The 14,357-nt window shown below is 42.9% G+C and overlaps 1 protein-coding gene across 1 annotated transcript in view; it reads left to right on the forward strand.

Moving 5' to 3' along the window:
* Nucleotides 1–14,357, forward strand: part of PDSS2 (decaprenyl diphosphate synthase subunit 2) — a 121,396-nt gene that overhangs the window by 43,292 nt on the left and 63,747 nt on the right. The window contains exon 3 of the mRNA XM_035321590.1: nucleotides 3,098–3,229. Within this exon, the coding sequence (XP_035177481.1) occupies nucleotides 3,098–3,229 (132 nt within the window). The remainder of the gene's footprint in view (nucleotides 1–3,097; nucleotides 3,230–14,357) is intronic.

The following is a 14,357-nucleotide window of genomic DNA, read 5'->3' on the forward strand; positions in this document are numbered from 1 at the left end:
TTCCAACGGTGGCTGTTTAGGCAGTGGCTTATGTAAAGGTCAGAGCTTTAAAAATCTTGTGGTGGACAGCTTTCTTCCCTCTTTTCTGTAATAACAAGTCTGTTGGAAAACCGTAGAGCACTGAGCATGAAAAAATGCATTCTGGCTTTATAAAAGTATCAGCATAATTTGTTATATATATATATATATAAAGTGCCACTCACTTTTCATGGGATCCTGCACTTAGTAAGTAAGGCGCTTCGGTTTCACCAGAGTATGTATGTAGACTTTTTTTTTTTTTTCCTAAAACCATTTTTATTTGAAAAAATGATAGAATTGTAAAAAATGTTGAGGAAATATGAGGACTCTATTTGTATTCAGCTGCATCCTCTGTGTGACTTGTTTGCTTGTGAGTAACGTGGTCAGCTGGAGTTCAGGCCAGAGAAGTACTTACACCACCACAAACTGTGGTGAATTCTGACTACAGGATATACATGCATATACATTATTCATTATGTATATTTTCTTTTTTTTATTATTTTCTTTTCTTGAGTAGTTTAATGTTTGTTGTGGCTCCAACTTTGGAAGTGTGTAGAATTTTAAATGTTTAACTGTGTTGGCCGTGTTCTGTTAACTATGTGTTGGAATCCAGTAAGAAAACCGATTTGTTGATGTGCTTGGCAAGAGTTAAGGTACGTAAGGTGTAAATTCCCAGGATGCTAAAGGCAAGCAGCTTTCCTCCTGTTAAAATCCCTCGCTGCATGTACCCGGTGAGCAGAGCAGAGCTGTACATTGCAGCACCACGCCGCTTGTTCTCGGGAGCTGCTCTGAGCTGTGTGAGCTCTCCTGGCTTTGAATGGTTGGGAAGCTCTGCGTGAGCGGGATACAAAACGAGATCATTGTCTGCTCTGGGAAGTTGTACAGCATCTGCCTTTCACCAGCTGTTGTGCTGCTGTATTCAGGTTTTTTTAAAGGATCTTTGGGGAGGAAAGGACCGGAGCTGATGACGTTGCGGCATGGCTTCTCCTCGGGAGGTGTTGTGGAGTCTCTTGTGCTAAATACTAAAGTCTGCGCTGAATTTTGTCTGGCACTAAACTATTGATTACACATGTTCTCCCAGTTTTCCAAAACATTATGATTAGTTTATTTTATGATAGCAAGCAAGGCAATGGGTTAATTGCTATTTTCATTTCACTGCTCTGTTAAAAGGCTAATATGTAATTTATTGCAGATTAAGACGGGTGGCTAGTGCGTGCTTCTGGCAAAGTTTCAGCTTTGCCCATAAATGTTTGGTGTCCAGCTGATTCTTAAGACTTAGTTGAACCAAACCCTAGCCACCTTAAGCCATAAACACCTTCACTCTCTGCTGCAAATGTGGCTGAAGTCGATGCCTTCTCTCACACCACAGGGGTGCATGCTGGGGAGAGCATGGCAGCACGGAGCCGGACGGGCTCCTTCAGCCCGCTGTGAGATGTTGGCAGGTTAGAAGGGCAACCAAGTGAAAAGCCATGTCCTGGCTTGGCTAGCTAGAACCCACCAGGGCTAGAAGCGTTGTAGGTTGTGGTAGGAAGGCATACTGTCCTCCTCTTTTATTGGTCATTAGCAGCCTTTGTAGGATGTGGCTGCATGGAGAATGCCTTCACGAGCCCAGCACTTCTCCGAAGGGAGCAGTGCTGGTCCGGAGCTAAGACAACGCGATGCTGTGCAGCGCTGCCCAGCGTGGATGGACCCTCTTGTTCTCCTCTGAGAGCTTCTGCAGGCACCCGGTTTGGTTTGGTCCATTCCCCAGCGCTGTGGGAGAAGTTGCGAAGGCTCAACAGAAGAACTCGAGCTGTTACTTGTAGTAGTCGCACAAGAACCTTCACACGGAAGGGTGATACTTAAATTATGACCTTTTAAAATGCTTTTATATCTGCATAAATGAAATAGTACCTTGAAGTTATTCTTGCATTGTGAGGTGATATAAACTTAATGGGAAAAAAATCCAAATGAAACTTTAGGTTGCATCCACTGTTTTTCCATGTTATTCAAATGTACTTCCAAGGCAGACCGCTGAACCTTTCAGTTAGTTGACTTAAAGACGGGTTTGTTTTGATTTCCTTTAGTGATTAGGGTTAAAATTATATACTGGAACAAAATGGGTTGAAGTGCTTAGTAATCTGTGATGTAGTTCTTATTTACATAGCAAATATTTAAATATTGGAGATAAGACCTCTTATTAGGAATTAGTTTGCAGATTTAATAGCATCTGGAATATATTATCCTTTCTTGTAGCTATTTAGCCTTATTGATGATCATAGGAAGTAGAAAGCAACTTTGACAAGGACAGGAAAAATACAATTTGAGACACTGCTGTCAAAAGGAAAGCAAAGCTTACTTTAAAATAAACTAACTTCTGAGATGGTGCATCTAAGTGGTCACTTAGAATCGCTTTCAACAGATGTTTTTGCGGGCAGAGAGAACGGGCTTCCTTCTGACCCCAAATTTAAAGGTGCATCATTTGAAACAGCTCCTTTGTTTAAAACAGCCTCTCTCTAGTTCATTTATCTTTTACAATTTTAGCTTTTATTTTACTGTTTTCATCAGTTTCTGCAAAGTCTATTCCTGAAGCACTTAGACGTGTTGTATGTATTGTGTCGTCTGGTCATAACCACTCTGATCTAAACACTTTTATTTCAACAGGTTATAGACTTTGGTTGTACTTTTTCCAATTTTCCCTTTCTTCTCTTGAAGTATGAGACTTCTTTTGGCTTTCCTGTACTTCAAAAAACAAACTGAAAGCTCTTATGTTTCTGATACAATATATCATTGAATTATTTTGAAATGCTCCTTTCATGACATGACATGAAGTGCAGGACACATGCTGCTGCTTGGAAATAAACAAGATTTAATCTTGATTACTTACACTGCTCTGCAATATTAGTATTTCGTTCTAAGATATAGGTGAAGGATGACAAAAGATCATGATTAATAATTGCAGCTTATTTCATGCAGATGTGAATCTTACAGACTTGATGAAATGATAGCAGCCGGAGGTCTGAGTCTTTCTTTTCCACTTCGGTATAACCAGTGAAAATAGGTTGTAAAAACGTGCTTTTTTTCTTTCCTTTTTTTGCAGGGGTTTTGTGTACGATAGCCGAAACAATTTACAGATGCGAGGTTTGGTCGTATTGCTCATTTCCAAAGCTGCTGGACCCAGCACAGCAGAACTCTCTTTCCAGCACAACATGGTCAGTGGGATTTATTCCAGGTAAGTAGTAAATTTCCTTAGCAAGATACACAAAGATGCATTTGATAGGCAACATCATGGTGATACCGGAGCGTCTTAGTGGCCTGATCAGCTGTAAGGAAGATCAGTACTTACCTAATCACGAATCATTGTTCCTCTGGGTTATTATGAACTTATTACAAACTTGCCACAATGAAAACCATTTCCTACCCTTTGTATAGCGCTTATAATATTCATGCCCAGTTCTTAATTAGGGTATATGGGCACAACCTAATTAAAAACATTTGAATCGAGATAGGTATTTGAAAGTTTATGTGAAGAGGTACACAGAATAAAAATACACATTAAAAATCTTTTTCAATTGAGTGTTTTTGTTCTGAGTTACTCAAGAGTTATTCAGGTATACCTACTTACTGGAATTTTCAGTCAGATTGCCAGTCTTGTGGACTACCATTTGGTTTCACTGAGAAAATAATTTTTGCTGTCACTACCTTTCAGGATATTTTCCCCCGAAAGGGCAGTATAGAATAAAAATTTTTACCTACCACGTGTCACAGCTGAATTACTGATCCTGCCGTTAAGGTTCCTCAGGCTCTTGCTGAGATAATCTAGTTTCATCAAATTCCTAAATATCTTTTATGTATTTAAAGTCAATTACTTAATATTAGTAACAACAGTAATCAGAAACAGTGGTTGCTCTCATCTGTGTGTTTGACAGTTGTCTCTTCCACCGTAAAATAAGTGAATTTAATGAGTTCTGGTTGAAAAAATGCATAATTCTAATTTGTGAAATCCTTTTGACAAATTGTGAATGCTGCTAGGTTGAGGGAACAGGCTGTCACACTTCCAGTTACCTGTGTTTCTGACCACTGTGGTGTAGTAAATGAGGATGCACAAGCTTAGTGACACGTTTGTAGCCTGATTTGTTTTAGAAATGCATGGATAGCATCTTAAAATTGAAAAGACCAAAACAAATAAAAGCCTTAAAAATATATATGTAGTATCTTACAACAGAATAGAGAAGGAAAATATGGATATAAAGGACAGAAATGACAATAAGTAAGGAAAAAAGACAAAGATATAAGAGGCTTGTTAAGGAGGGGCTGTATTGTCCCCTTGGCCATTTAATTCCACTCTTGTTTGGTTTTGTCCTTAATGTCCCCTTAGGGTTGCAACATTTTTATATTTATATGCAAATGATGCTGTATGAGAGCATAATTCTAGTTAGTTAATTATGCTACAGGAGGTATTTTAGTTGATTTTGTAAATGATTAAAAAAGTTTACCTTAAGTGTGTCTCATAAAAGGAGAGAAAAAGCATTATGTTTTGATAACCAAGTTTTTGAGTATGATGATTCTCACCGTGGAGGTAACTTCTGAGCGTTTAAAGCTGCCACTGGGAAGGTGACTAGTGGAAGTATTCATTAAGGAGCAAATAAGACCTTGAATTAATAATGAGCCAGTTGGTGTAAATGGACATCATTGGAGCTATGCCAGCCCAACCAGCTGAAAATCTAGCCTAATAATCTAAGTCTGAGCAAGTCAATAGCCATTATAATATCTAGTTTAGAGTTACCAAGGTACTCCAGAAACGAAGCGGTTTTGAATATGCCCACACAGGTTCACTTAAGGTTCATTACTGTCTGTGAAAGTGATAACTGTGGAGTCATTAATTTAAATGAATTTTCAATGGCACTTCAGATCTGTAGCGTGATGTAAATACGAGCAAACTGATGCATGCTAGCAAAATGCCAGCGCTTTGTTTCATTTTGTGCCGTGATGAGCCAGGTCTTGCCTTCTGCTGAAGTCACTGCGGGCCTTGCTTTTGACTTGGAACTCTTTTCTTTTTATAATGAGCTTGTGACTGGGTACTTCTCCAAGTGCACTCTTAGATGTCTGTCTTGTTTCTGATTATGATTTCTCTTAGTTTTCGCTTTTTTTTTTTTTGAACTTCAGCTAAGAGAACTGACAGCTTGTAAAACAATGATCTTAAAGGGCCTTTGCAGTTGTTTTATATATTACAAATAATGTTTTGCAAACTGCTTTCTCATGAATAAGAACCAAAGGACTTTCTTTCCCCTTAGTACGTTCTTATTTGCAAACTTGGTTACGGTGTAATTATACATGGTGCGTGTATTAAACCTGTATAGCAAAGGCTATCCCTCAGTGATACACAGTGAAGAAATGTGCTTAATCCTGTATTGTTTTTACACTTCTCCAGCTTTGAGAGCATTTCTTGGAAATAGATTCTTACAGATTTTCGGCTCAGCTGTAAACTATACAGCTCTTATTTTTTGTTGCCATGCCATATAATTACTTCATCTTTAAATATAATATTTTGCTGAAAATATTATTTCTGGCTCTGTAACGAACATCTTCATTGCCTGATGCTTATGTGCTGTGAACGTTAGATTGTGGACGATTAGCTGGGTTATGGCTCACTTGGTTTTAGAGTACTTAGTAGTGATTAATTAATTGCATTCCTGAAATCTGAGCATGAACTAAGTTGTTCCAGTACTAGTCAGTGATTGCACCAGCCCAGTCTTTCTTTTCCCTCTGTTTGTGTTGGAATGGGCTCTTGTGCTCTCCTGAAATCTTCCATCCCATAGTGGATGGCCAGGTTACATCAGTCCATTATATCTGGTACTACACTAAATGTACAGTCTGTGAACAGGAAGATGCAATAGTACCATAATTATTTAACGTAGAAAACCACACACACACAAAAAGGACTTTTTTCTTGGGATGAGACATGTTCTGCATAACCTTATTTCCCTATATGATATCTTGAATCACAATATAAATGAGCAATGCAATAACCATAATTAAAACACAAGGAACGGACTTAGGATAAAGAAAATTTTGGCTATTCCAATTCTTCCAATCTCTAAATATGTCAATTCACAGGACAATTGACCTAAATGTATAAAAATAGATAAGCTAGCTGCTTAACTGGCACCTGTTTTTTCTTACTGATACACAATGTAACAAAACTGATGCCTGCGACCAGAGAGCGATCTTCTTCTAGAATAACGAGGATTGCAATTTAGGTAGTTACAGGAGCAGAGCTAGTATAGTGATATGATGCTGCCCGTGGCCAGCATTGCTTCCAGGTTTGGTTCGCACTCCACAGTTTGCAGATGTGATCTGCCCACATTAAGTTGGGGGGGGTTTGTGGTTCATTTTGCACAAGGATATCATAGTGACTGCTGGTTACTTTATGAATCATGCTGAAGATAAGGAGGGAAGCGTTGTAAATGTCTGCTTGGCTTGCTTTCCTCTGTACTGCCACCTCCTTGTCAGGATGCCAGCAACCTGATTTTATTCCTATTGGCGGGGAAAAGAACACGACATTACTTCCAGCTCAGCACCAGTGCTCCTAAAAGAGGATGCAAAAGGGAAGCAGCATCATGATAAACAGCCCTATTTCAGCTGCTGGACAGATTTCCTAAAATTGAAACTTTTTGCTGGTCTCTTACCATTTAGGTATTTCCTTGGCTACAGAGCCATGGCAAATGCAATGATGCAGTGCTCACTGCAGGGCATGCAAGCATTGTCATGTAAGGGTTGGTGTCATTGCCTGGACTCAAAGTATGCATCCTGTATTCCCTTGGAACTCCTCCACATCTCTTCTCTGCTGAAGAGAACACAGAGTGTACTCTCAAGTTTAGGCAGAATCTCATGCTAACAGTGTCAGAGAACACCTCAGACGTAATGCTGGAGCCTAGAGCTGAAAAAGAGCTTTGAGACCCATTTCTGAACTTGTGATTATGCTAGAGCTCAATGCTGCTCTCTGTTGCCTTCTTTCAGAGCAAATCTTACTTGGATGGTCAAGGATGCAGCTTGCTGGGCTTCTGCTGTGCTGCTGGAGGTTTTTAATTAACCAGGATCATATAGTTTCTGAACACTTACAGCTTTGTGCTTCATAGCTGAGATAGATTCTTACAACTGAAGACACCAAGATGGGCTTGTTCTCTCTCACTAAATACCCAAAGGGGATCTTATGCTGTTCATGTCTGGCACTGCCAGACACTATTTGTGGGGGACTGAGGAATCTCCTTGGCTTTATATTGAGCAACAGATTCCTCACATAGCTCTATATTGCAGCTAAAAGTGCAAGTGATGCCAAAGAACAAACTTATGCCATTTCTTCAGGCCTCAATTTCCTTGGCTGTAATATAGCAAGTTATTTTCTTCTCTCTTACATCTTTTGCATCTTTTTCTTTTCTTCTATTAGTGCCAGAGACAGAAGTACCCTCCAGCACTGACACCCATTGCCTCATTGCTTCAGCTCTGCTGATTCCTTTGAACACAACAACGATTTTGGAACCAGCACTGATGCTTCAACAAAAGCTCATTTGAAGTGGGAGTTAGCAGCAGATACTAATACTTTTTATGGTGACTGGGACCTTTACTCATCAGGTTCCAGTAATAATCCTTACTAAGTGCCCTAGTGTAGGGGTTTTACTTGGGTGGGCGGCTGAGCTCCACCACAACTGCTCTCTCACTCCCCCTCCTCAAAGAGGAACAGGGAGAAAATACGATGAAAGGGGCTCAAGGGTTGAGGTAAGGACGAGGAGATTGCGCAGTAATTATCGTGACAGGCAAAACAGACTCAGCATAGGGAGATAGTAAGATTTATTGCCTATTACTAACGAGCTAGAGAAGTGAGAAACAAAAGAAAGAAACCAAAAGCACCTTCCCCCCCCCCATCCACCCTCTTCCACCTCCTCCCCCCGAGCGGCGCAGGGGAACGGGGGAGTGGGGGTTATGGTCAGTCTGTAGCGCTTCTTCTCTGCCGCTCCTTCTTGGTCACTCTCGTCCCCTGTGCTGTGGGGTCCCTCCCACGGGGTGCAGTCCTTGCTGAACTGATCCGGCGTGGGCTTCCCACAGGCAGCAGCTCTTCCAGAACTGCTCCAGATACGGGTCCGTACCATGGGGTCCATCCCTTGGGAGCAAACTGCTCCAACCTGGGTCCCCCACGGGCAGCAGCTCCTGCCAGGTCACCTGCTCCTCCATGGGCTGCAGGTCCGGCCCGGAATCTGCTCCGGCAGGGGTCTTCCACAGGCCGCAGTCTCTGTCGGTGCAGGTCCACCTGCTCCACTGTGGTACTCCATGGGCTGCAGCGTGGAGATCGGCTCCATGTGGGACCCATGGGCTGCAGGGGGACAGCCTGCTTCACCATGGTCCTCACCACAGGCCGCAGGGGACTTCTGCTCCGGCGCCTGGAGCACCTCTCCCCCTCCTTCTTCGCTGACCTTGGTGCCTGCAAGGCTGTTCCTCACTCCTCTCACTCTCCCAGCTGCTGTGTGGCACAGCATTTTTTTTCCCTGTCTTAAATCTGCTCTCACAGAGGCGCAAACAACGTCACTTATTGGCTCAGCTCTGGTCAGCAGTGGGGCCCTTACCTAACATGGGGCAGCTTCTAGATCCTTCTCACAGAAGCCACCCCTATGGCCCCCTGCTACCAAAACCTTGCCACGTAAACCCACTACACCTAGGTACCTTTTTATGGACATGTGTACTCTTGCACATAATCCTTCGTCATTGTGGATATATGCAAGTCTTGTTGTCACGTCCTCTAAAGCAACACTGATTTGAAACTTAAAGGTTTCTGAGAATTACCAGGTCTTGTCCAGAGTGTTCATTCATCCAGTGGTTGCTTTTTCTCTGGAAGTTTCTCTGGTTGCAGGAAGGTCAGGAAACCTACTGCTTTGTTCCTTTGCAGTTCCATATAGTTTACTCCCAGCTTTTATTAGCTAAATGTGGAAACAAAGAAAAATTTTCCATCCCCAGATTTTCAAAATTAGTAATGTGGGCTGTGCACAGGCCTACTATGAGAACACGAGTGTAAAGCTCTTGTCTCTCTTAGTGACTTCTGGTGGGATATCCCCGTGTATTCGCAGGGACACTGGGAATCTCTTCTGTTTCTCATAGATAACAGCTCACCATCTGCAGCTCTGTCCTTTCTCCAAAACCTGTGCCATGGCAAGCATAAGAGGTGATGCTGTGCTTGTTAGAGCAATCTTTAATTGTTGTGTGCATGAAAGGCAATCAGGCTGCCTCCAGGGAACTGAAGCTGTGCGAATGATGCTGCTTGGACTCTTTCAGGGTATAAAGTTAAATAAGGACTAGTGTAGTCCACAGTGTAGAGGTTATGTGGTTATTACAGCATGCGTTTGAGATCTGTGTTCTGCACAGACTTACCCAGATGAACATTGGTTTCTTGACTTCTCAGTCTGTCCTGGACTGTTGAACTGGGATTTTTATGGTTGAAGGGAAACCAAAATGACAACAATCTGGTTTGGATAATGAGTGCAACAGCTTATGAGGTATGAGCACACCTTCTGTGAAGACTGAGGAGAATATAAAGAGTGTTCCACTTCAAGTGATTAACAGAATACATGCTTCACGTGGATGTGTTCCTTGGACTCTGCCTTCCCTGAGAGCTCCAGTTATTGGCAGGTAGCCTCTGTCCTGCCCTTGTGAGTGCAGATGAAAGCTGAGAGCTGCTGCTCCTGTTCTTGACTCAGGCTGTTGCGTCTCCAGGTGAAGACTACAATAGCAAAGGGCTACCTGCTGGTCTAGGAAAAGGTAACAGTTACTCTGGCAAAAGGAGGTTAACATAAATCCATATGGTATTAAGCAATAGCCCTGTACAAAGAATCAGGTGGTCTTCCTTTCAAAGGAGGGAAGGAGAATGCAAGTCCATTACAAAGCCTCTTGGTTAATAAGCTATGGCAAACGGTAACAAATTGGGTGAAGATGAGATCAGTTTTATTGGTACAATGTAAGCGATGCCTAGAGGTTTTGTTGACCTGTTCACTAATAAATTGTAAAGAAGCTTTCTTTTTACCTTGCACAGATGAGCTTTTAGTTTCATATTAGAACCAATTTATCTGTGAACAATTTCTGTTTAAGATTTATTGTAAAAGACAAAACTTGGATGAAATAAAATCAAAGAACCTCCATACAAATGATGATTTTGGTACCTACAAAAATACAAAGCGCGTAAGAGTGTGACTTCTCACCTCATCTTCATCCCTTGCCCTTCTCTCAGTTTTTCTGTACTCTAGTATATTAACTTGGAAGATTGGATTTGAGTGTTTCATACCTCTGTCTTTGGAAGTAATAAGTTATGCCTAACTGTGGACTTCTGTCATGAGAAGAGTACATCCAGAATTGCAAGTGTTGTTTTTTTTTTTTCATTGCTATTTGTCTATCAGTCATGGAAAACAGAATTAGATTTACCCTGACCTGGTGCAATTCAGAGGGAGTGGCTGAGAACCAGAGTCTGGGAGACATCACGCTGCATTGCACCTGCCCCGACCTATGGTGTATATCACGATAGAACAAGTTTAAACAAAATAAAAAGTGATAAATGAGAGAGATGTAGTAAGAGCAATAGCCTATGAAGGAACTCAACATTCTAAAAGAGCAGGGCTTTTTTTCTTTTGTATGGTGTAAGTATGCAAACTGGGAGTTTTAGTGCAGAGTAGCTGTTGCGCTTTAAATTCACACTGCCTTATTGCACGCAAGCCCTGGGTCTCAGCTGCAGATATTGCAGAGATTAATCTTATTAATGGAATTGCTAATTGGTGTTTGACTTCTAATTATAGTAACAATAGGCCATAACAATCAATCCTCACCTTTACTAGGGCACATTAGGTCTCTTCATCATAAAAATGATTTCCTTGGGGACTTCCTGGTCTTATTCCTATCTTCTGGAGGGCTGGCTTTCAGTGGAGATGCACTATCTGAGCTACCATGTGCTTTTGAAGCTTAGCTAATTAAATGGTGGAGAAAATGCATGGTCCTAAAATATTAAATATCTAAGTATAATAAGTAGTATGAGGCTCTTGACAAAATTGTTTGAAAGATAAATGGGAAAAGTATCTGAAAATACAAGCAATGATTCATCCCTGCCCATGGTAGGGGGGCTAGATCTTCTAACCCAAGCCGTTCTATGATTCTGTTCTGTGATGTCTTTTATAATCTTTAGGAAACGTACAATTTTGTTCCCAAACTTTGGTGGCTTTCCCTTAGCTTTTAGTAAGAGGAAATCTAAACAATTATTTTAAATTACTCTGTTTAGTTTTAAGCTTTACAGGATAAACCCTGTGAGATTCTTCATCTCATTTACAAGATGAGTCTCAGGAGATGAAAAGCACATACAACTTGATTACATATTCCTATTGATCATCTTCCACCCACAACAATAAGAACTCCAAATTTAACAATATTACTAATTTATTACAAGCAGTTATTTTCTTCATTAACTTTTTATTGTCAGCATACACAGCGTGTGCAAATACAGCAATTATGTGTTGAATAAGAAAAGGTGCTCTCTGCAGTGTAGAATACATCAGAAGGCACTGAAGTAAAGCTATTCATCAAAGATTTTGGAAAATGTGGACTCAAATCTTCTTCAAAATAAGTCACCAGTAACAGAGCAAGATAAACTCAGTATGTGCATTACAAATGGGCTTTGCTTTTTAATAAAGGAAGTAATTTTCAGTATCTTAGAATTCACAGTAGAGAAGGCTTGCTTTGGAGAAACCATCCGGCTACCTGCTGTCTGTCCAGCCCACCCTTTTTCTGGAGCTTCCTCCTCCTACCCCCTGTGAAGCAAGTACTGGACTGCAACAGTTTGCAGCACAGCATGCATGCAGCACTGGTGAAATTTTGCAACAGGTCAATAGCACCTAAGGGAGAAACAAGTCCTGCCCCTCACCCCAGAGGGAACTTTTCAAAGAAAGCCCAAGTGGTCTGTTGGAAAGAAGACCTAACACAGCCTTCCCTTGCAACACAATTCTGTTTGAGAACTTTAATTCTTTTGTGAAGAAGAACCTCCAACTATCGCTCAAGTGCAACCCTGTGCTGTGATGAAAGCATGCAACAGCACTGAGATGGCAACCGCTTATCCCTCAGAACTATGGTGCCCATACGACCAGAAGTAACTGTATCTTTGTGATTTATTTGTCCTGCAAACCCAAAATACTTCCCATGCTTTCCCATATGCTGAAGTACCAACTGCCCTCTTCCCAGGCACAACCTATTAACTTGTCTCTTGACAAATTTTACAGTGCAACTACGAAGTTTCAATACAAATTTCTGCAATACTGTAGTGGGTTTATGTGGCAAGGTTTTGGTAGCAGGGGGCCATAGGGGTGGCTTCTGTGAGAAGGATCTAGAAGCTGCCCCATGTTAGATAAGGGCCCCACTGCCGACCAGAACTAAGCCAATAAGTGATGTTGTTTGCACCTCTGTGAGAGCAGATTTAAGACAGGAAAAAAAAAACACGCTGCACCACACAGCAGCTGAGAGAGTGAGAGGAGTGAGGAACAGCCTTGCAGGCGCCAAGGTCAGCGAAGAAGGAGGGGGAGAGGTGCTCCAGGCGCCGGAGCAGAAGTCTCCTGCGGCCTGTGGTGAGGACCATGGTGAAGCAGGATGTCCCCCTGCAGCCCATGGAGTACCACGGTGGAGCAGGGTTCCACACTGCAGCCCGTGGAGGAGACCACAGTGAAGCAGGTGGCCCTGCACCGACGGAGACTGCAGCCTGTGAAGACCCCTGCCGGAGCAGATTCCGGGCCGGACCTGCAGCCTGTGGAGAGGAGACCACGCAGGAGCAGGTGACCTGGCAGGAGCTGCTGGAAAATTTTTCTGTTTCCACATTTAGCTAATAAAAGCTGGGAGTAAACTATATGGAATTGCAAAGGAACAAAGCAGTAGGTTTCCTGACCTTCCTGCAACCAGAGAAACTTCCAGAGAAAAAGCAACCACTGGATGAATGAACACTCTGGACAAGACCTGGTAATTCTCAGAAACCTTTAAGTTTCAAATCAATGTTGCTTTAGAGGACGTGACAACAAGACTTGCATATATCCACAATGACGAAGGATTATGTGCAAGAGTACACATGTCCATAAAAAGGTACCTAGGTGTAGTGGGTTTACGTGGCAAGGTTTTGGTAGCAGGGGGCCATAGGGGTGGCTTCTGTGAGAAGGATCTAGAAGCTGCCCCATGTTAGGTAAGGGCCCCACTGCTGACCAGAGCTGAGCCAATAAGTGATGTTTGCGCCTCTGTGAGAGCAGATTTAAGACAGGAAAAAAAATGCTGTGCCACACAGCAGCTGGGAGAGTGAGAGGAGTGAGGAACAGCCTTGCAGGCACCAAGGTCAGCGAAGAAGGAGGGGGAGAGGTGCTCCAGGCGCCGGAGCAGAAGTCCCCTGCGGCCTGTGGTGAGGACCATGGTAAAACAGGCTGTCCCCCTGCAGCCCATGGGTCCCACATGGAGCAGATCTCCACGCTGCAGCCCATGGAGTACCACAGTGGAGCAGGTGGACCTGCACCGACAGAGACTGCGGCCTGTGGAAGACCCCTGCCGGAGCAGATTCCGGGCCGGACCTGCAGCCCATGGAGGAGCAGGTGACCTGGCAGGAGCTGCTGCCCGTGGGGGACCCAGGTTGGAGCAGTTTGCTCCCGAGGGATGGACCCCATGGTACGGACCCATATCTGGAGCAGTTCTGGAAGAGCTGCTGCCTGTGGGAAGCCCACGCCGGATCAGTTCAGCAAGGACTGCATCCCATGGGAGGGACCCCACAGCACAGGGGATGAGAGTGACCGAGAAGGAGCAGCGGAGAAGAAGCGCTACAGACTGACCATAACCCCCACTCCCCCGTTCCCCTGCGCCGCTCGGGGGGAGGAGGTGGAAGAGGGTGGATGGGGGGGGAAGGTGCTTTTGGTTTCTTTCTTTTGTTTCTCACTTCTCTAGCTCGTTAGTAATAGGCAATAAATCTTACTATCTCCCTAAGCTGAGTCTGTTTTGCCTGTCACGATAATTACTGCGCAATCTCCTCGTCCTTACCTCAACCCTTGAGCCCCTTTCATCGTATTTTCTCCCTGTTCCTCTTTGAGGAGGGGGAGTGAGAGAGCGGTTGTGGTGGAGCTCGGTCACCCACCCGAGTGAAACCATCACAAATACTCAGAAAATTGTAGCAATATGGAGTTAAATATTCCAAGGCTTACTGTACCAATTAGTTTGTTTTCTTATGTGCCTCAATACACTGATACAATGTAACCGAAGATATTGCAAAACTTTTCATCTGCTAGGGTAGAATTGAGGGGAAGGTCTTCATACTCCACAAGTTT

Source organism: Oxyura jamaicensis, chromosome 3 (genome assembly GCF_011077185.1).
Source record: "Oxyura jamaicensis isolate SHBP4307 breed ruddy duck chromosome 3, BPBGC_Ojam_1.0, whole genome shotgun sequence".
Lineage (NCBI taxonomy): Eukaryota > Metazoa > Chordata > Aves > Anseriformes > Anatidae > Oxyura > Oxyura jamaicensis.